Raw genomic sequence first — 23,463 nt, 5'->3', positions numbered from 1 at the left:
GCTTCTCTGGTTGAAAACATGCGTGCAGTAGACAGCTTGGGACCGCTTGAACTGTTGAGATGTCTTTGATTTTCTTCCTGGAGAAATCTCACCTTGGTATTCCATTGGAACTTCTCCAGTCCGTCTGAAGCTGGCATTTGAATTGGTTTAGTTGCTGGAACAGAAACCCAGGGATTTGGCACTGTGGAATGGGGTATCTTTTAGCTCATGAGATGAGTTATGCTTCAAAGGAAGTGAAAAGCTGTAAGAAATTATTTGTGATGTTGTGCTCAAGTCTGTGACATAAAATCCTTCTGCAGTTGGAGTGGCCAATGATAGGCTTTATTGAGGAAGTCTTTATTGAAAATTTGTAAGGATTACTGATAAAAGTAGAATTTGTTTCATCTTTACATAGTAAATGTAGAATTTAACCCCAAGATAGATTTCCTTCTCCTGTTTTGTCATTTATAAAATTAAGGAAATGAAGTCAATTATTGTCCTCATTTAGGTGGTTTGTTTTAAGGTTTTTAAAAAATATTATCGATATTTTGGGTATTAGCATCAGCCATGAAAATGGTAAAAGACATATACAAAATTATAATCAACTTAGAGATTACCCATATAGGTTAGTATTTTTCTATTTTGAAACATACATATTTTTGAGGGCAGGCAGGGGCGAGGCTCAGGTTGGGGAGAGAGATGTTAGCTGGAAAAATGCAAACCATATGTTTTCATTTTACAAACTGTATATTTCTATTCTATTATTGCAATTTTATGAAATAGTAAAATGCAATATTTTATTGCATACTTTGATCTTTTATGTTAAATTTTTGGATATAAGAATGTTTTAATTTTTTTTTCAGTGTAACACCAAAACTAAAAGAATTCCAACAAGACAGTAAAAGTGATATTATGATATGTGGATTTTTCCCAGTGGATTAAGAAAAAGAGGGGGAAGGGATGTGACGTTTTGTTCCATGTATCCCAAACTATTCACTATAGGGCAGGGCAGCTATTTATTGAGAATTGCCAGGTACTATTTTAACTATAGATATTATTTTATTCGATCTTCACAAGAATCTTGAGAGATGAGTATTGTTATCCTCATTTTTCAGCTAGGGAAGTTAAGTAACTTGTCCAAGGCTGATTGAGGGTGGGGAAGTGGTAGCTGAAAATGCACATAGAATTTTATCTAAATTATGAAGATTCAGTTCTGGCTCACAATTGAAATTTTATAAATGTGGAGATGCTAGTTATTTTATTGTATAGTTCTACAAGCAGCAGAGTTGAGTTTTGGAGAGAGGCTGCTTAAGTCTACAGGCTGTGTTTTTAACTACTAAACTTCTGTTTTTGTTGCTTTCTGCTCTTACTTGTAACCAAGAAGCCAGAGGAGAATCCTGGATCCAGTATTCCTAATTTCTCACTTATCGATAACCTACTGCCTTTGTGGAAAGGTGTGTGTGTCTGTGAATTTTTAACTTCTAAACGGGTACAACTGGAAACTTCTGATGAGAATGAGAAAACTAAATTTTGAGGCGTGGTGAATATTGTCATTTGAAGATTTTCTCCATGTCAGGCTCTAGCTGTTGGTTTGTCCAACAGAAATGCCCAAAGCAGGAGGAAGGGACCACAGGAAAAGCCAACCAGACTTCTCAAATGGAGTTTTATGGGACATGCCATGAAGGGCACATCTTTGGAATTAACTGCTGGTTTGTCTGACTCAGATCCAAAAGAAGCTAGAGTTCAGGATGCCTAAGTATTTGAGTCAACTCTCTCTTGTGGCTAGACAACGAGACTGAGTGTAGATTAGAGTGCTCCTTCTGCAGGCATGAGGATGTATTAATGAACAGGAGTGCTCTTCAAGATCCGGCCTCCAGGGAGATTTATCCTAAGATGTTGTGAAATGGCAGTGTCAAGGGCTCCCTTTACTTTACATTCAAAAAGTCCTGCTTTTCTTTTACTTATTTAACTGCTTATTATGCAGAGTTTCAAACATACACGAAAGCAGAGAGAATAAAGAATATAGTGAATCCCTCTGAACCCAACTGGCCGAGGAAAACCCAAGTTTCATGACTAGGGAAGGTCAGTTCTTTTTTTCCCCCTCAGCTTTATTGAGGTATAATTGACAAATAAAAAATTGTATATATTTAAAGTGTACAACATGTGTTGATATACTGTATACATTGTGAAATGATTACCAGGGATGTCCTGTTCTAAAAGGATAAAAAAATTTTTATGTTCAACAAATGCTTTATTTGCTAAACAATATTTTGAAAGAAATTAGCCTGAAGCAAAACTTCAAAGTGGGCCAATTGTTGCCTTCCCGGTTTTGGAACTCCTCTCTCCTCGCCCAAGACCCCGTGCGTGCTTTCTGCTACCCCTTCTGGCCATCGAGGCCTCCTCCCTGCTCTGCTTATATACCTCCCCTCGCCCCCAGATTCTCCTAATGATTTCTTAGGTTCTTAACACTATAATTGTCTATTCCTGAAAACTAAAGATTCCCAACACCTGCCTTTCCATAGATCATCAGTATTTTAAAGGTGACCTTTCTAAGACAGTAACCATGTTGTCTAATTCTGGGAAGGACCCTAGGGGTGAATCTCAGGCCTGATAGGAGAGGAGGATGGAATTGTGCTAAGAAAGCACAATTTTTGTGCAGAGGCGAAGCCTCTTAGCATCCTGTAAATTTGGATCATTACTATTTGTGCCCACGTGTGAAGCCAGTATTGATGGGATATATGCTCTGTGGAAGGAGTATTTCTCTCCTGCTGCTGTGAATTGATCTGATAAACTGACCCTATAACCTCTTCCAGGTTTGTTGGTCTAGTCCTCTCTTAGCTCCTGTGACCGTTGCTTTTACTGCTTTGAGTGGTGAGCTTGAATTTGAGAGAGGAGGTGGGAACAATGTCTGAGGATGCTGAATTCGATACTTCTGCATCTTTATTTCCTCTGCCACCCCCAGAGTACAGCCGGAGGAAGGAGCAGGGCAGACATTTAAAGGGTTCTTGGGGAAAGGTTATTTTTAGGGGCGGTCTTGCCAAGACTGCTTCCGGGGATTTTATTTAGACACTCATCAGGCCCTTGCTCTTTTAGATATGTGAATTTTCAGGGTAGGCCTGGAAGTGATGGGGGACTGCATGCATGCACCATTTCATTCCTTACAAAGATTATTTTATTTTTTTCCCAGCTTTGTAGAGATCTAATTAACATATAACATTGTGTAAGTTTACAATGTATGATGTATTGTTCGTCTCTCAAGCCTCTATTCTTTCTGAAGGAAATGATGAAGGAGGGTGAGTAATTTCAGAAGTAGTGTGACCCTACATCCTGTTTGCCCAGGACAGTCCCAGTGGTGGCTGTTGTCCCAGAGTAATTAGAAAGAACGTCTCCTTTGACTCTCAGAAGTGGTCCAGTTTAGACTACAAACTCTATGGTCACTCTGTTCAAAGGAGATAGACACAGCAATTTCAGAGAAGGTTAAAATAATATTGAGGCCCAAGTAATTTACACAGGCTAGTAATGCCTTCTCTCAAAGGACTGGCCTATTTTTGAACTTTAAAAAATACAAATATTAGTGAAATGAGATTTCTAATACTTTGACAAATTTGGATACCAGAGTCTAGTGATTTCTGAGTCTTTTAATTCATGAATCTTTCAGAAGACTGAGCCTTGCAGCCTGCTGTGGGAGAGAGCCCTGTGTCTGGAGGGATAGGGGACCCCCAACCCCGCTGGAGGCCTCTTGGGGGCCAGGTTCTCCTCTGAAATGCATGTCACCATTACACTTGGTATTTTATATGCTATATGTTTGGTTTTATAAATATTACATATGCTCACACTTTACATGTGCTCAACGTTAAGGATGCTTGTTTTGCATGTCTGGAAAACTAAGGATTGAACATTATTTAAATATCTGAACCAATTACCAAGGTCAGATCTCTAGGTTTGTTTTTATGACAGTTTAAGTCTTTTCTAAGAAAAAATATTTGTGTGTTCAGACACTTGCAAATCTGGGAGTGAAGTGGTGATCAGTATTTTCACTGTGTGATAAAATCGTGTTCCAAGTAAACTTTTCCCTTGAGTGCGTGAGACACAGGTGGGGCAGTCACCATTGGGTCCTTTAAGGACTCGGTAGGGAAGCAGGAAAAATCCTGTCAGAAATACCTGGTGGGTGACAGTGGGTGCTATTACTGTAACTAGTATCTGGGTAACTGGATATTAAGGGCTCCAAAGGATTTCTAGTCTGCTGTCCTAGAATTTGGACAGTGTGTACCTTCTCTATTAGGGTTTTAAAATGTGATGTCGAAATAAGGATTTTAATGTGAAACTTAAAAAAAAGTCTTGAAGTAGCGCTACATTGAGTGATTAATTTCAGAAATCTAGGGTTGCTGGATTATATCCAATTTAAGTAGTTCTTCTGCAAGAAACGTGGATGATGAATGAAGGAAAGCTAGCTAACGTAATTACAGATAACCAGGGAAGAGCAAAGAATCTAGGCTAAAAAATTTTATATACTTTTCTGAGTTACTTTTTTAAGATACATTTTTAAATAATTGCATAATTCATACATTTTCATTGTAGAAAATATAGATAAGAAATTTTAAAGTCACAATCTAGAGAAAACTTTTGTTAACATTTTGCCCTATGGCCTGCTAGATCACTTTATGCTATAGTATAGAAGCATATTCTTATATGTTTTATACTATTATATATAATTGCTTGAAATGGCTCAGGATACAAAGACTTCCTTATATATTTTTATGAACACATTCCCTTCAGCCTGAGCCCTAGGAAAGAACATCTTGATGGAGGAAATCACAGCCTGGTTCCCTCCTGTGTGGAGTGGGCAGGAACTTTGGAAATGCCTGGCTTCCCTGTTTTTATTCTGATGTTACCCAGGGCTTTTCCCATATGTAGAGGAAATGTCTAGGTGTACCTGACTGGGGTGGCTGTTCCTGACTTAGAATTGTGCTCTGATCCAAAACGCCAATGCAGAGAGTATGGTGTGTTACAGAGAGCTGTTTCGTTCTAAATGAACACTTTCAGCCCTCGGTGTAGGCAGCCATTTATTTGGGTCCCTGAAAATAGTAACAGTATGGTGAACTTGAATTAAAGAATGTTTATTTTGCTGTCTGTGTAGTACAAGCTGCTTCCCCAGTTGCCAGGATGGGCTGAGGGGTTGAGGGGAACATTGGTGTGCTTTCTTTAACCTTGAATTCATCCTCAAGAAGAGAAGAATGAAAGTACAATAAATGTTGCTGTCGCCTAAAACTGAGCAACAGTTGGGTCTACGCTGTCACAGAGCCACATCGTGCACATAATTACCCAGGCTCCAAGGGAACAAGTTATTTTGGGAAGCGTAGCTCAGGATCAATCATATGTAAGGCTGTTTGTTGGGAGTCTTAAATGCTTGCTTACCAGAAAGTCCTCAAAGGAATTCTTCACGTAGATTGTGCCAGCTTGGGGGAGGCAGGTGTGACCCCACAGAACTCCCAGCCGGTGGCTAAGTCAGGCTCTTGGCCTCAGGAAATCTTGAAGCTCTGATGACCAGGCCACCAAGAGCTTTCATGTAGTCTTTGACTTGCCACCCTTTTCTTTTTTTTTACCTTTTATAACAAAAATGACTTAGACTTTGATTTGGAAGATATTTGATTTGGTTAGTTTACCATATGCTTCCAGCTCTAAAATAGTTTGGCAAGAATCTGTATATTTCTAATCTTAACTCTTTTTCCATTTAATGGGGAGTTGCGTCAAGATCATTTGTTACCTGGCCTTTAGAAGAGAGAATGCTATAATATTTTTTTATAATTAAAATTTTATTTCAAAAATTTTAAAACACCCTTTGGAGTTAAAGTAGAGGTAGCTTGGATTGAAAACTAGATCGTGAGTCAAGGGCTCAGAGAAATGTTTGGGGTCCTTGCCATGTCTTAACTCTACCTTGAGGATACTAGAGACATGGAGATGAGTAATTGCGGCTGAAAAATGAGAATTAGGAGAATGAGTAATAAGGACTCCTGTAAGTGGTAATAAAATGTTTGTAGGAAATTTTCTTGAGCAGGGAGGAAATTAACAGATGGAAATAGTTTAGCTTCTAGATAAATGTAAGATCTTTACGAAACAGAAAAGTGCTAAATAATTCAACCCAAATCCAGTATTATTTATGGTGATCCGTATAAGAGGGAACGTGGGGACACATATTGGATTTTAAATGGAGAGTTTGACGTGGAGAAGGAATGCGGTAAGCCGAGACTTAAGACAGTTGTCACTTTCACGGGACAAGGAAAGCATTTGCAATTTAAGATCAGCAAATGATAGACTTCAGTTAGTTCTGTGTATCGTTTTTGTGTATTAATTACTATTTGTCTTCACTGAAATCAATAAAATTTAGATTGGAATAGTGACTATTTTAGCATATTTGAATGTTGACCTCTGTTTAGAAGAAAGACTTTAAAACTATGTTATCAAAAGACAATGGTTAAATAAAGGTGAAATCATGACTCCCAGACAAATAGAAAAGTGAAATATAAACATGTTAAAGATATTATTTAACTAATTAATGAGAAGATGGAAGAAGTATTACAACCAGTTCAAAAGAGAATCTGAAGGATAGGCACATTTGTGGATCAGAAATATTGAAGTGAATGTCCAAATGGAGGCAGACTGTCTGCTGGGGGAGGAAGGAGTGTTGTCCCTGACTGAACAGAATGCATTTCTTGTCTATAGACAAGAATTATTTTGCGTTGCCCTCAGTTGCCTGTGGCTTGCAGAGTTGTAGAATAGCATAGAAGCAGTGCTGTAGACAATCCACAAGTTTCCCATCGAAGGTCTGACTTTTCCCAATGTAAAGTAGCCTTGTTAGCCATTTTCCCTTTCCAAATTCCATGACTTTAATCTGGTCCATCCTTTCTCGAAGTTATGGAGGAGATTCCACGGATCAGAGAGGTCATTCCTCAAACTGGAATTAGTCTGTGCTAGATTTTGCTTTGTTAAAAAAACCCTGAAAAGTGTTTTCTTCTCCTGTTGGCAGCCTCAGAGTTTTTGGCACCTTCCTTTATGTATTTTGAACAGCCCAGGGACTAAATGAAGTCTGTCTTATGAGCCTGGCGATTGAAGCCTAAAATTCACACTTCAGAATTTCTGAGTAAAACCAGACCTGGATAGGACTGTCTTTTCAAGAGCTGGGAGAGCCATCTTTAACCTTCCCACTTAAAGTCTCTTCCATTAGCCCCATTCTATTTTTAGATACCGTCAGCACTGAGGTTGCCTTTTATTTTTTACAAGGTCTGGTTTTTTTTTTTTTGGCAAGATTATAGAGTCTTTTTTTAACATTTAAGGATTCTGTAGTTAAGTTTGACATCATAATAATTTTTTAAAACCTGGAACTTGAGCACTCACAGATTTTTAGCTCCTTGGTCGTTTTTATTTTTTCAGTTTAAAAAATCTGATTGCTGGCCTCTTTGATCTGTCCCAGTAAGTCTGAGAAATAAGCTCTTATTCAATAAATAGTTACTGAGTGCCATTGTGTCCTAGGCGCTGTCTAGAGCACAAACCAAAGATCCCTGCTTTTCTCTGTCACTTTGACCGGCATTTTTAGAATGTTCAGTTGGTGGTATCTCACACCAGGTATGTCTGACAGTGTTTTTCCTGCTTCCCCACCAAGTCCTTAAGAGGATTTTAATGGTGACAACCCCACTTGAGTTGTTTGTGGCTTTCCTACCCTTTAATTTGAGATTGTTAGGTCTTCTAATATTGGATAGAAAGAGATCCTAAATCCTGCATTTAGGCAGAATTTGTTGGGGGCGAATCAACAGAAAAAGGCTACCTCTTTTTTTTTCTCTTACTTTGTCTTTGAGCAAATAAATTGGTATTTATGAGTATTCCTGGAACTCAAGTTGAAAGCAGTATTTTGGGACTATTGATTTCCAATTTATTTATGCCTGAAATTGTCACAGTTAAAACTTGAAGTATTGAGAATTTACGTAGGTACTAGCTCTGTATGTGTGAATGCAGGTGCACCTCCTCAGTGCTGGGTTCTTCAGGTGACACAAAGGTGAATAAGGCAGATGAGAGGCTACTGTATTCATTTTTGGTTCTTTGATTCATAATATGTATGCTTGCAGGCATATAAAAGCCTGGGAAACCAGTTGTGAGCCTTCCATTGGCAATGGAATGTGATGGGATTTGCCTTTTTACGCGAGTTAATTTTAAGGCTCTCTGTGCCGGGTACGTTATGAACCAAGTCCTGATTCGAATGTCGCCCTTTATAGTCATCATTGCTTAGGAATAAAGTTTTTTACAAAGTGCATAGGCATAATATTTTTACCCCCATTGGCAAAAACTAATGTTCTGAGCACGTTGTACCTTGAGGAAGTTAAGATATGCTAATGATGTTCTTTGTTCTCTGAACAGTGGTGTGAGTACTTGCGATAAATCAGGAAAAGAAGACCTGGCATCATTCTGGATCCTTGGATCACAGAGCCTCTTGCATCCCTTTTCTGACTGTACAGCCGCAGTCTATGAAATATGCTAAGCAACAGCATGTTTGTGCTTAGTTATTGGAAATGGAACATTTCCTGTGCTCAAGTAGACTTCAGTCGTGACTTCAGGCTGTCTTTATTTTTCTCTGCAATGACTTAATTCCCTTTCAGTTTAAACCCCAAAGCACCCCTAGTGTTTTTGAATTGCCATCACTGACTACTGTTCTTTTGTGTTTCTGTGGTGTTTATATTTGTGAAATATTTTCCAGTCTCTTAGAATTCATCATACTGCACAGCCATCTAGTTGAGTGAGATTAATGTGCATTCCTAGAGGGGGAGAAATAAACAACAGGAGAGGTGAGCTGACTTACCCACGTCAGACACTGAGCTGGTCACAGACCCAAGTGTCTGATTTTAGGGCTGCTGTTTTTCAGGGATTGCTAAACTGAGCTGTCACATGCCATGTTATCTAGCAGGATCTTGGAGACTAAGTAGAAATTTGTGGGTGGAGAATAAAAGGGCTGCTCACTGTGTAGTTAGATGCCTGGTTATGCAAGTTATGAGAACATTAGGGCTCCACATGAACTTCCAAGACATCTGGTAGTTGATTGTAGTACATGTAAGATCCTTAGAATTAACGCTCTTCTACTTACATCCTTCTTGCTTGAATTAAGTTTTTCAAATGTTGTGTGAGTAGTTGAAAGGTGTACCTGAGCCTTTGGCGACCTTGAGGGTTTGGAAGTTTTTCAAGATCAGGTGACTATTCAATGTTCTCTGTGCTGAAGAGTCATTCACCACTTTGAGTGATTTCTGGGTCTGGAGACTTTTTAAAAAATGTTTCTAAAAGATGATTGAGTGAATATTTAAATTTAAGATCATGCTGCTGATGTCTGATGTGATTCTGAAGTGGCCCGCTGTTGGGGCATCATAGCATTTGTGAGGATCACCCAGTGCAGTCCCCCCGTGATGTGCGGATCAGGGGCTTCCCGGCTGAGGGGACGGTGAAGATTTGTGGTGAACGAGCGTGCTCTGCTTCTGCCGGCCCTGCACCTTGTGGCCATTTCTGCCCTCTCAGAGGAGGCGGCCGCCTGCCTCTAATAAAGGCAGTGACTCCTTCCTTAAATGCTAGAGCTGAAACCACAGTTACTTCAGAGAAACAGCTCTGACCCTCCCCTCTGACCTTAGCCAGAGATTTTACCACTGTGTGCAGTATTCTAGAGCCCACTTACTTTTCCAGTATTTAAAAAGGACCAGGAAAGCAATGAGAAGGAATCATGGCAAACTGAGAATTTGTGAAGTGGAAAAGAAAACATTATTAAAGTGATTATTGTAAATAGAAAAATAAATGGAGCATTTTTAGAAAATCAACCTAAGAGAGTTGGGGTTTTTAGTGGTTTTACGTGAGAGGGTGTTCAGACCATTGTGAGAGGTATTGTTGGCAGGCCGGTTTCTATATTTCTTCTCCTCTTGATAACCTTTTGAACAGCATATTTGAACAATATCATGACAATTATTATCCTTTTTTTGATAGTTGGGAAAGTGTGAGGGCATGAAGGACACAATCGCACAGTGTTACAGTCAGGAACAGAATCGGAGTTTTGGGCCACAGCTACAGGCTGGACTGGGCTCTGCCTGTCCTCTTGGCTCCCTCTCAGGGACCACTGTCCCTGCTTACCTGGGGCTCGGTTGTCCCACCCCACAGAGGCAGGCCAGGAATCGACACAGTGAGCCTCTTGATGTCTTTACTCACTGAGGAAAGTAAACGATGTGCAAACTCAAAATCAGAACACGCTGACAGTGCCCCAGACCGTTTTCGACCTGACAGACCTGCTGCTTTGTAATTGGTAGGTTTAAAAGCTAAAAGCTGGTCAGGCTGCCTACCCCCGAGCTGCATGCTGCAGGCTCCGCCTGAATGTCCCAGCCATCTGTAGACTCTGTTCTCTTTCATTCAGAAGAGCCCCATGGCTATAATGAGTCTCCATTTCAGACAATGTGATCTGGAATGAGTATTTTATGTAGTTATTGTTAAAGAAAAAGCTGGTTTAAAAAGAATAAAGGAAATTTATAGATACTGTATTACCAGACTTTTTGTTTGGAGAAAATGGAATAGTAAATTGAACAGATAGTCTTATAGGAACCAGCACAGGCCTAGAACCTTATTACTAAAAGAATTAGTAATTAACTGATAGCATGAAATGGACTCATACTCAGAGAACCATGGCAGACTCAGCATTGATTATTTTGTCCTTATCTGTATATCCAGGTAATAATCTCTTCCAGGTAGAGATGTGAACTTGTTTTATATTAATAATCACAGATGTTACTCATTTGGATGAAAAGGCCTTTTTTCCCTTCGCTCAGTGGAGTAGTCTGCAATGTAGGTGGTTGTATCTATACGCTTAATTAACTTGAAACCAAATACAGATGCATAGGGTTCATTAACACAAGCTTATCTCAACGTTTCAATAAGGACATAAGTACTTTTTTGCCATTAAGCATACTGTGCTGATTACCATATAATTTAATTTTGAGAAATATAATAGTCTTATAATTCCTATCAACTAGGGACTTTTCTAGTAAGTTCTTCACAAACAAGGGAATGGCGTTGCCCACCACTGAATGGGGCTCACAATTCTTGCTAACAGATATTCCTGGGAAACTCCTCCAACTGATATTTTTCTCAACCACCATGTTTTGGGGGTTGAGGAGCATTTTCTAGGCCTCTAGATTATGTTCAGAAATATAACAGAAGAGAGACTGCTGATGATTTGAGTATCCTTCAGACTTTCCACATGAACACCTAACACTGCAAGTCACGGGAACACAGCCTTCATCCTCAGGCCGTCTGCTGCTGCTCCCTGTGCTTGGAGAGCTTCCGTCCTGCAACCAGGAAGGATCCGTATGGGCAGGAAGACCAGTCTGCACTTACAGGACTGCCCATCCTGTCCAGTGACTTGTGAGTCTTTATGTTTTGGGAAGCAAATATGCTAATATTTGCTCCCATTGTCTAAGGAATAGACATAGTGAGACAGTGACTGTCACTGTTTTTCTGGCTTTTCTTTCTGTGACTTGAACACTTCTTCCCTTAGCTTTGTTGTGAGCTTCTTTGAAAGGGGAAAAGGACTAGAAACGTCAGCCTTTCCTTTCTGGAGATGGATGGTTCTGTGGTTTCCCATCTTGGTTCTCTTCGTGTGACTCTGAAAGTTTTTTTATGTGCCTATTTTCGAGAGGCAAAAAGCATTTGTATTTACCTTTAGGTGTAGAAGAGCAGGGAATGAGCTGTTCTCCAGGAGAGAGATAGAGGAAAGTTTGAATTGGAAGGAAGAGAGGAGGTTGGAGGCCCTCCGATGTGACTGGGCAGCTTCTGAGCTGAGCTGTAGGCTGGGGAGACGTTGGCCTCTTTGCATGATGGTCTCTGTCTAGTTCATAGAGCACCGTTTCTCTTAAGAAAGGACATCGAGCTTGGTAATCTGGTTTGACCCAAGGAGGCTGCCTCCAAAATCATGTGGACTACCTTCATTCCATTTTAGTTCTCCAAGATTTGGTTTTCGTGGACCGGAAAGATGCGTGTTGCTACCACACAGCAAGAAAGTCCACAAAGAAGCACAGGTATATGTGTGGGGTTTTGTTGCTGCTGTTGTTGCTTTTGTTTCTATCTCCTTGATGATTACAGGCTTTTCACAGAAACAGAGGACGATGGGAAATGCATAGGAACAGTCTCTGTAGGGCATGGTAATTAAAACTGTAAATAAAATGAAAACTAAACAGTCTAATAAAGCATGAATTCCTTTTTCAGAGTGTACTGGCCTCTTTGCAAGCTATTATCACAGAGCTGTTGGGATCCTCTTTCTCATTTAAGTTGGTTAGTCACCACCTTTATTGGCTGTTAGGAATACTCATTAAAAGTAAGGAAACTTCATTATACTTAACTAAATAAATTGACCTTTTAGATTGAAATCATTCTCTGGATTTGCATTACCGAATAATTACCTATGGTAAATTACCTTCATTATATGTATACCTATGAAAAGATGGTATCACACAGACTTTTACAGTGTTCCATAATGGGATCAGGAAGCTTGCATTGATTTCATGAGCAGCTTTGGGGTGATAGCCAGAAGTGCTTCTGATCCTTTTATTATGAAGGGACTTAAATAACATGGTAACAAGGTAAGGTAATCTGCACCAGCACTGTTGCCCATTTTTAAGTAGATGTACATAAAGAGAACTCTGTAAATATTTTATATTATTATATTTTTTCTCTATCAATTCCATTTTTAAAAATCACAGCATGCTATTCTCTTGTGCCTTTCCCAAAAGATTAGTTATGTGATTAGTCTCAGTAGTGTCAGTTAAAAAGAAAAACAAAAACAAAACACTTTTAAAGTAGTGTTGCTTGCTGAAAATGGAGCCTGGGATGTTTTTTACTCTAAGAATTTAGTTATCTGGAAACAACCTAAATGTCCATCCTTAGGGAACTAGTTACGTAAAGTACAGTATAGACACTACCGTGGAATACTATGAAGCCATAAAAAGGAATGACCTGTACTGGTATGGAATGATCTGTAGGTTATATGTTTTAAGTGGGTGAAAAAAGCCAGGTGCAGAACAATGCATATACTATGATTTGTCTTAAACACACAAAAAACGGTGTGTGTGTCTGTGTATTTATATTTGTGTAGAATGTCATTGAAGGGATACAGAAGAAACCAAATCTGTTTGTTCCCTTTGGGGAAGGGAACTGGGTGACTGGGAACAAAAGTGAGAGGGAGGCCTTTTACTTTATAACCTTTTGTACCACTTGAATTTTGAACCAAGGACATGTATTAGCTATTCAAGAAGCAAATACATTAAATAAATAAATACATATATAATAGACTCTTGTAATAATCTTTAGCTTAATTTTGTTTTCTAGAGGAGTACTGTCCAATGGAACCTTCTGTGATGCTGGAATGTTCTGTGTCTGCACCATCCAGTCCAGTAGCCACTAGCCACATGTGAGTTTTGAACACTTGAAAGGTGGCTTATGCAGCTAAGGAACTAAATTTTTAAGTCTTGTAATTTTAATTAATTTACATTTGTGGCTAGTGGCTACCACAGTGATTGGGTGCAGATCTAGAATGTATGGCTTAGAAGATCTCTTCTGTTTAGACCTGACTAAAGTTTACATGTGTTTTAGGAGAAATACTTATGAGTTTAGGCTCTCAGGGTCAAATTCATTATTGTAAATCCAAGAAAATGCCCCATTTTCTTTTAGCCCTCAATTTAATACCATCACATAGTTCTTGAAATAAGTGATTTTTACTTTAATTTGAGATTTTAAAACCGTCTTTATTACCCAGGAAAATCATTTTGATGGAAACTGTCTTTTTGTCTTCTCACTTGGAAGCAGTCTGTTTCTGAGGGGTTCGTTTTCTCGTCTCTAGCACAAACCCTATTTGTGTCTCCCCTAGTGTAACGTGCCGGGCACTTTGTTCTTGAGCCCAGCAGCTGTTGCGAGACAAGGGGACGGTTTGCATTCTTAGCCAGCAGCTGCCAGAAGCATTTCTAATCTGGTTTTGGCAGGAAATAGTGCACAAGTGGAAGCCGAGTTAAAAGAAGCTTGAAAAATAAACGAATGACTTTAGATGCCACTTGATATGTAGTTCATCTTTCCGCTGCGGTTTGCCCTACTAATTGTCACCGTGACTAGACTGTGAGCCCTTCCAGGGCAGGCTGCATCTAATTGTCTTTGAAATCCAGGGTCTAGCCCAGGGTCTGGAATATGCCAGTAAGGGGTCATGATTACTATTATTATTATTATTTAAATGATTGGCTGTACTGCGAATTTCTTTAATTGGTTTAGTTACTAGCTTCAAACTGTTGTTCATCCAGGATAAACTAGTTGTAGATAATTAGTGGTTATGGGTCCCTCCTCTCTTCTCCTTTCTGCTACACAATACCGCCCACCCTCTGCTCTAAAGTAAGACATTTTGAACATTCTTTAAACATTATTCATCCATCCTGCAAGCAAGCTTATTTTTGTTATATGCAGGGAGTAAGCATATCCTAATTTAGTCTATCTTACCTACAAAGTTTTTCAGAAGGTGAAGGCATAGATATAAATGTGGCACCTTTTTAAACTGAAGGCAAAAATTCCTCAGGTTGTATACCAAATAAATGATTTTTTGTCTCTAAAAAGGAAATTTTACTAAAATCTTACTTTTAGGCCTCCAGTCATTCTTTTCATCAAATTCTGTTTGCTTTCTCTAGAAGGCCCAAGGAGCTCCAGTCCCTTAGACGCCCCAGAATGTGCAGGATGTGAAGTGTTGTCTGTGTGGAGGGGTCTGGCTGCTGGTGGGCTGTGCTAAGGAGTGTTTGGTTCTTGTTGCAGACCTTTACTGCCTGGTGTAACTCCCACCTGAGGAAAGCTGGCACCCAGATTGAGAACATCGAGGAAGACTTCAGGAATGGCCTTAAGCTCATGCTGCTGTTGGAAGTCATCTCAGGTTGGTCTTAAACATTTTCCATAGGTGTTATACCCCAGCCTGTTGTTCTGTGTGTAAGCAGTAGATATGCATCTATTTAAAGATGACTGCCTCAGGAGTTCCATTTGAACCTGGCTGGGCAAGAACATGGTATTATTGGCAAAGAAAAGCTTTTCAAAGAACATCTGCCTAGAGTTATTTTTCTGTTCTAAAAAAAGAGTGAATTCTGTTTAAAATTGACTTATTAAAATAATATTTATACCACCCACCTTGAAACAAAATAAGAGAAGAAAAAATGACGTTTATATGGCTACCCACCATACTGCCCTTTCCACTCTTAGACCAGTTAGTGCACATTCCAGAAATTGTCTTTCATGCAAAAAGCCAATGTATATGTTAGCATGACTCTGAAAACATGGGTTAAAATCCCAGAGGGGTTATGTTTTGCCCTGAATTTCAGTTGGCTGGCTTAGACTTTGCACTAGAGAGTGGATCACCCTCGAAGCAGTGTGGCTGGGAAGGATGATGGCACGTCCGCCCTGATCCATATCTTTTCATAATCAGGTGTCTGAGATGAGCCCTGGCAGCCACCTCTGTGATTTGAACTAGGCTACCCTGACTGCCTCTAACAGCTAGTCAGCAACTCCGAGTGCTCCAGGGACACCAACCAGCTTCTTTCTTTACTCATTTGTGAGTTGGCTTGGAGACAAAACCGGACTTTCCCAGCAGATCTGAAAGGCATATGGCCTTAATAATATAGCTCTCCACTGGTCCATTTGATCTTGAGAGGTTTTTGGTCAGTGGTCCCTCTGTGCTGTGATTTACAGAAGCTGAGGACACATAAGAAACAGATACCTATTTCTGTTTAAGGAAAACACACACTCCAAATTTTGGCATCTTGATTCTGCATCAAGGGGTTATTTTCTCTATGTCTATGCTCTTCTTTTTCCATCCGGCAGGGGAAAGGCTGCCCAAACCTGACCGAGGGAAAATGCGATTCCACAAAATTGCTAATGTCAACAAAGCCTTGGATTACATAGCAAGCAAGGGTGTGAAACTGGTGTCCATCGGGGCTGAAGGTGAGTGAGATGTGACGGGAATACCCCTGACTGCCTCCTCAACCTCACAGCGGGGTGTGGGCCTGCAGCTGGATGAATCTTCCCTCCCTCCCTCCCACCATTTACCGTCCACGCCTCATGTCAGGCTCTCTACTAGGCTCTGGGCGTACAGAGACAAAAGCAAATGGTACCATGAGTGGGAGACTAGGCTCTAGGATTATTTTCAGAGAATAGAGTCAGACATAATGCCGTCATCTTCAAGCAGATCATAGAAATGAGAAAGAGCTTATACATCCCACAGACTCTTAATAAGAACTAATTAATAGGAAGGAAGTGGCCCCTTCAGTCTCTGTGGGAGGGTGGGGTCCTGGTGATTCTGGCAGGAGCCACAACTAGCCTGCCTCTCGTTGTACACAACTGAGTCCCGCGGACCTGCCAGCCGGGAGCACTGGAGGAAGGATGGGTCAGGAGGGACCTGTGTTCTCTGAACTTGATTGTTTAGAACCTTAGCTCGTCTGGTCTTTAAACTTGGAAACTCCTGGGTTGTGCTCAGTGATTATACATATGCAAGATTTGTGCTTATTATTAACTCAGAATTCATTGAAACTGGAGACAGTTGGTTATGAATACCATGTGTATAACTAGACACACAGTGACGCTTATAAAAAAAACATAAACTGGTCTTTCCATATATATATTTTCCAATAGCTCTGAAGTCAAAACTTATGGGAAACTTATAGGAAAAATTTATATACTGATTATGTTATCTTTACACTAATTTGTTGTCTTTTCTTACTTAAAGAAATTGTTGATGGCAATGTGAAAATGACGCTGGGCATGATCTGGACCATCATCCTTCGCTTTGCTATTCAGGATATTTCAGTTGAAGGTAAAAGACATGGTTAAAAGTCTGATTGTATGAAGATATTTAGAGTATTTTGTAAATTGAACTTATAAATTAAAATTTGAATAGGATTTTATAAACTTGAATAGCCATTTGCATGAGTGAATAAAAGTTCTGTGAGTTGGTTTTCACAGGTTTTATATTTGTATGGGAAAAGACCCCAGCAATGCTGTTCCATTCATGGGGGTGGAATCATTTTGGAAAAGAGGAGCACATGTTCAGAACAGAAGTCGCTTTTTAAAATGAGCATTTTTTGAGCTTCTTTATTGCTTATTAAACTAGTAGGGTCATAACTATAACAGAATTCTTTAGACTTAGAGCTGAAACACTTTTTTTTCCGGTGCAAAAAAATAATCAATTGAAATCAGCGTTTGTTCGTCTGTCCTCCCTCCCTTCCTTTTCTCTCTCCCTCTTTTTTTTTTTTCAGAATGTCTCTATTGTTGTTATATCTTTTGGCCTAACAACTGTTCCATTATTATAATAGAACCCTAGTCCTTGGCATCACCACTGAAGATGATAATCTTTAGTCTTTTACGCCCACTGTACTCCTAAATATTTTGATAAATTCAGTACTGTTGAAAAGTGTCAAATTGACATTCTTAAAATTAGAATTTGCTTATTTAGCCCTCCAATCGTAAAACGTATAGTTGCAGAGTGTAAGGGCAGTCTGAATTGTCCAGCCAGTCAGCCTCCCCCAGCTTTGTCACCTAACACGTGACCAAGTACCAGCGTAGTCAGGGTGGAGGCGTTGTCTATAATTCTGCTCAGGACGGAGTACCCCTGACTCTGGTCTTTTAAAGTGATTTTAGTTACTAATCTACGAACAAACATTACAAATCACCAGTTTGCCTCCTGTTGTACCAGATGACATGCGGCCTGCCGTACTTGCCCTGAAGGAGTTTCTAACCCACTTAGACTAGCCGCTTCTAGCACTGACGCCCCATGTATGTTGTCTAAAAATCAAAGTAAGATATAATGACACTAAAACCTCAATAATTCAGGCTCAGGAATGACGCCAGCTTGAATTAATGAATAGTCTGAATTTGAAAACTTTCATACAATGTACTTTTATTAAAGTACACTCCTTTCATGCTAAGGAAAATAATAAGATGCTTCTTTAAAGTTGCTGCTTTATTAAAAAAGAGTAATTTGTAACAATTTTATCAATTTTGTATACTTATAAATATAAATGTTTAAACAGTTGAACCAACTTTAAAGAACAAATACTATTTTAAAAAACTTTGTTCACACTTCTGCATGTGCTGGACTAGGAAATCCTTTTCTGACAAATGTTATGGAGAGGAACTTGTGCTCAGGTTGTTTTCTTATTGGTTACAAATTTCAAATTCGTGATGATATTAATTTAAAACAATTCTATTCCAAGGGTAGATATGAATGGTATAATCCATTAGAGATTTTCACCTAAATTATTAATGTGCCCAAAATAAGGTAATCAAATGACAGTATTTTGTAAAACATCACAATAAAAAGGTACATTAATGTACTTTTCAAAAGAGTAAGAAATTAAACATTCATAAGTGGTCATTTCATTAGCAAAGTACTTAAATCTCTTCAAGCAGACATCTTTCAGTGTCCAACACAGTAGATAACTTTAGTTTGTTAACTTATATTTTTCTTTTAGTTTTATGGATTCATTTCTTAACAACCTCGCTTAGTTTCTGTAAGTCTACAGAAAAATCATCTTAATTTGCCTTAGTGAAGTATATGATGTAGGAAAAGACATTGTTGTTACAACTGAATTCTTTGAGGAGCCAGTCTCCTTCAACAGAATGGTGGGTCTGTTCCATGAGAGAAAAATGAGAGATTAATGTGTCTGTTGACGAGGGCAGTCCAGATGGAAGTAGATGGGGTTCCTTGGTGGGTCATGCGGTTTTTCATGATGGAATGACAAATGACACTCCCTACTTTTATACCCACAATCAGGGTTTGGTGTGCGGACGTATGTGTGCGCCAAATGGCCATGTTTCAGATTTCACCTACACCTGCAGGGCATGGGGCCTACCACAGTCACATACGTAATTGACACAGGCTTGCAGCCTCTTTACTGAAAGCTTCAAAAGGGACTTGGGGGTGGGAGAGACTCAGCTTTGATTAGAATAGCCAGTTAAATAAGGAGAAAACGTTGTTCGACATTCATAGCCTAAAAGTGTTCAGACATGTTCCGATAGAAATTAGGTGAAACTCCATTTGTAAATCTTGTAAACCTAAACTTCAGTCACAGGATTTTCTTGACCTCCTGTACCTCTGTTTACTTTTCTAACCTAAGTTTCATTTAAACTTTATAAAATATGGTACATTATTTCCTCCTCATGTGCTTTTTCTTATTAATAACATTGGCCAGGACCCCAAAGGTAGGCAGTTATGTATATAGCAGAACAAGTAGATATGGAGTTTCTTATTTCAACATCTATACCAATTAATCTTTTAATGAAGTCTTAGAACTTTCAGTCTTTTTTATTATCAAGAATTTGCTAGATAAGAGACATGAACAGGAATCATTCAAATATTCTTTTAGCACATAAAATTTAGGGGATGTGTTTATTTCATCTGGGTTATGGGTCAAAGAAAAGTCGGAACAAGAACAGACATTTTAGATAAATAATGACGGAAGACTTATTTCGATTTGAAAAAATCAGTGTTGAGCCTTTAATAAAATGGAAGGCCAGGGCCCAGTGTTAGTTAAGAGTCCACATGTTTATATGGGCTTTCTAAATTGTTGACATTTAAATACAGGCAGAATCCTAGGTTGCATAGGTCCCTTTGAGGAGCTGTTTGGAGGTATGTAACTTTGGGTCCTCCAAGAAGCAAGTGCCAAGATGGTATTAGAAGCTGTCTTGGTCTGTTTGGGCCACCATAACAGAATACCACACACTGAGTGGCTTAAGTAACAGAAATTTATTTCTCACAGTTCTGGAGGCTGGAAGTCCAAGATCAGGCTGCCAGCATAATCGGTTTCTGGTGAGGACCTTCTTCTTAGCTGGTAGATGGCTACCTTCTCACTGTGTGCTCACATAGCAGAGAGAGAGACAGACAGACAGAATATGCAGCACGCTGGCATTCTTTTGTCTCTTCTTAAAAGGGCTAATCCCATGATGAGGGCCCCATCCTCATGACCTCCTCTAACCTCCCTAAGGCTCCATCTCTAAATACCGCCACGTTGGGGGTTAGGGTTCAACATAGGAATTTTGGGGGGACACAAACATTCAGTCCACAACAGAAGTGCGAGAGTTTTGTTGGAGGAAGTGCCTGGAGGATGAGGGGTCAGGCGCAGGAGATGGCTGTGAAAGCCTTCAGGCCAAAGCACTTCGCTAAGTCTCTGCTGGAGAAGGGGCAGGGAGGGCTCGGGGAGGAAGAGTCTCGCTCTGCAGTGCGGTCCTCAGGCTGGTTCAGCCCGGCTGATGGGGAGTCCTTACGCCTAAGTTGCTCTCAGAGGAGTCCCACATGTGGCAGGAATGGCCCAGGTCTAGGCCCCTCCCTTGTTCAGTCTTTGGCTGGAGCAGCCCTGAGGAAATATGGCCTTTGGGGAATGCAGGGGTGGATTCCGAGTGTAGCAGCTGGGACATCAGTGGCTGTCCTGTGCTCCCGGCAGCAGGACGTCTGACCAGCACGTCTTCATGGCTACCACAGGGCGTTGTTGTTTTGTTACCCTGGTGAAAGCTCAAATGGCCAAACTTGAAATTTACCAATAAAGAGCCTTTAAGTGTTGTAAAAGTCACTGGGTAAGGGAACAAATTTGAGACATAGTGGCCTCTGTGATTTCCATTTACCTAAGAATATAAATCATAAGTGAGATGAATGACTGGTTAGTTAAGTCATAAACTATACACATTTTTAAATTTTTCATTAAACCGGGTAAGCTACCCACCGCCCTGAAGTCTGGTTTTGTATTGATTATGTCATAACTTAACAGTTGCTCCTGCGTTGTCCTTTCCAAGTCCCTCAGTGTCATCAGCAGTCAGTCACTGGGAGCAGGGTTCCAGCTCCCGGTCTCTTGCAGAGACTACGAGAAGAGATGATGATGCCTTTGGCTGTTGGCCCCCCGGGAGGTCTCTTCAGAAAGTGACTAGGAGTTGAGTGAATTAAGTGGCAAATATTTCCTTGTGGACATTTTTTTCTTGGTTATCGTTACAGAAACGTCTGCCAAAGAAGGTCTGCTGCTTTGGTGTCAAAGGAAAACCGCTCCTTATAGAAATGTGAACATTCAGAACTTCCATACTAGGTGAGCGGCGGCGGGCCCCCGGGTCCTTACGTTCTCGCTGGAATCCACGGATGTAGGGAGAACAGCGTTTATTTACAGTAGTGTTTTCCTCCTCCTACCTCAGGGGCTTTCTTTGTATATAGCAGAATTAAGGCTATGGAATTTTTAACACTTAGGGTCTCTCAGGGCAAAACGTTTGATTAAGGTTTGGGGTGCTGGTAGGACAGTGCTGTGTTTAGAAGTGAATATTGTGAGTGCGAGAGTGGGTCTCCAGAACGTGGGGGTGAGTGAATGTGCGTTCCCGAGCTTCACCTCGTGCTGGCAAGAGGCGGCGGGAACGGCTCCTCGGTGAGAAGGAGAGACCGCAGCAGAGTCCGTAGGTTCCCGTGGACTCGCTCCACCCTGATGTCTCCACTCCGTAGTGCATGGAAAGACACTTCATCCACCAGTTTTGTATGATGGAATTCAAGAGAAGTAGGAAAATCATGTTTGAAAAATTGTAGGAACTGGATGAATGAAACCGGCTGTCATCTGAGAGCGTGATTTTGTCACTTGCTTCAGTCTTCTTTCTCATGCAGATCTTTTGTTATGATTATGTGTGAGTAGAAGTTTGTTTAGTTTTTTACCCTTTATATGGTGGGTCACCTGTGAATATAAATGGATCCTCGGCCACCATGGATGGTGAGAAATGAAGCATAAAGATGAGCCACAAGGAAAAATTGGGGAGGTTCTAGGTGCACAGATATTAAAGTGTCTGTCTACCAAGTGTCCGGTGCTGAGCTGGCCTTGAGTGCGCAAAGGTGAGAGAGAAGCCTGTCTGTCCCTGTAGCGGGCTTCCTGGAGGACGAGAGGAGCTGCAAAGGGCTGGGACCCTCTGCTAAACATCAGGGGGCCCAGACTTGCCTCCCACGCACCTGCTTGCTTTCTTCCTCGGGCCCAGGATCGGCCCACACTCTTCAATAGTGAAGCCCCTGTGTTTCCTTGTCCCCCGACCCACAGGAGAACTGAACTCCCACTCCCAGGCTTCGGTAGCCCGCTGGTCACCGCTGGCAGGCCCATAGCCTGAGGTTGTCTGAGGGACAGTTAGTGCTGGTGTTTCTGGGGACGCAGACTGGAAATCCAGATCCTCCCTGCTAAGTCCCTCAGGCACCTCCATGTCTTTCCCTTTAAAAAAAAAAGCATAACCTTAAGGAAGAAAGAAAGAGGAGCACCTGCGAGCTAATCGTGGCTTTTTCAGTGTTCTAGAACCCTTGGAGGAAAATGTGTCCTGGACATTTCAGGAAAGATGCCCTTGTGTATGTTTATTGCGCAGACCCTATGGAAAGTTCCAGAATGGAGACTTGGAGGAGAGAGAGAGAAGGAAATCTGGGCCTGGAGGGCGCTTACAGAGGAGGAGAGCAGCACAACAGTAGAGAGGGCATCTTCCCTCCTGCTTCTGCCCGTTCTCCCAGCACAGAACGAGCCTGGGGCAGGGGACGGGGAGGAGTTCCAGGCCCAGGGAGCCTGACGCTCTAAATGGAAAGGGAAGGAACAAGGGGGTGGCAGTCCTCCGTGGACCTCAGGAAGAAGACGGGTGTTCTAGGGGCCACAAGACCACTGGGTAGGGTGGGGAGGAAGGCACATAGGCACCTTTTGTGCAAGTCAGATAGAAGGAAGTTAGGGGCCTTGCATCCCAAATTTCAGGCCAGCGTCTGACCAAGACTGGACCCTTGCTGCTGCTTTCTCTCCATTAACACGTCTTCCTGTTCTTCTCGACCGTCGTGCAGCTGGAAAGATGGCCTTGGACTCTGTGCACTCATCCACAGACACCGGCCCGATCTCATTGACTACTCAAAGCTTAACAAGGTCATTCTGGGGGCCCAGCATGCAGTGTTCCCTCTGCCCCTCTGCATGTCGTCCTGAAAATGAGCACATCAGCACCGTACAAACACCGAGGCCACCGCCAGCATCGCCTGCCAGCCGCCTCGTGCACAGGGAGAACAGGAGGCGTGGCCAGGAAAACGCTCACTGTCCTGTTAGCGCAGGACAAGACCCAGAGCCAAGTCACCCATTTTGCCCAAATTAAGATATGTTTGTCATTTTGGCTTGATTTACTGTGAAGGCTTTATCTATGTTTCTAGAGGTTTTACACTCCTAGACTGTAAATATGAAAAGTGAACTATATGTTTTTTTGAGGAAAGAAAGGTTCAAATACAAGATAATTTACTTTACCTTTTCTGAAGGATTTAGTTACAGATGTATTTATTCAGAATTATTAACTTGTTTCTCACACAAGGGACACTTCATAATTATCTTGCTTTTGATATCAGATATTAGTGGTAGCCTGAGAAGTTTTGGAGATTTCTTTTTGGTTTTAGTCTTT

The 23,463-nt window shown here is 40.9% G+C and overlaps 1 protein-coding gene across 1 annotated transcript in view; it reads left to right on the top strand.

The window, feature by feature from the left end:
* The window catches only part of ACTN2 (actinin alpha 2), a 66,496-nt gene that overhangs the window by 10,171 nt on the left and 32,862 nt on the right, over positions 1-23,463 (top strand). Inside the window, exons 2-6 of the mRNA XM_008528902.2 lie at positions 14,827-14,941; positions 15,880-15,999; positions 16,781-16,867; positions 21,035-21,122; positions 22,868-22,946. Of these exons, the coding sequence (XP_008527124.1) occupies positions 14,827-14,941; positions 15,880-15,999; positions 16,781-16,867; positions 21,035-21,122; positions 22,868-22,946 (489 nt within the window). The remainder of the gene's footprint in view (positions 1-14,826; positions 14,942-15,879; positions 16,000-16,780; positions 16,868-21,034; positions 21,123-22,867; positions 22,947-23,463) is intronic.

This window comes from Equus przewalskii, chromosome 1 (genome assembly GCF_037783145.1).
Source record: "Equus przewalskii isolate Varuska chromosome 1, EquPr2, whole genome shotgun sequence".
NCBI lineage: Eukaryota > Metazoa > Chordata > Mammalia > Perissodactyla > Equidae > Equus > Equus przewalskii.
Note: the sequence above shows the minus strand (reverse complement) of the source record. Positions and strands in the feature narration are given on the sequence as shown.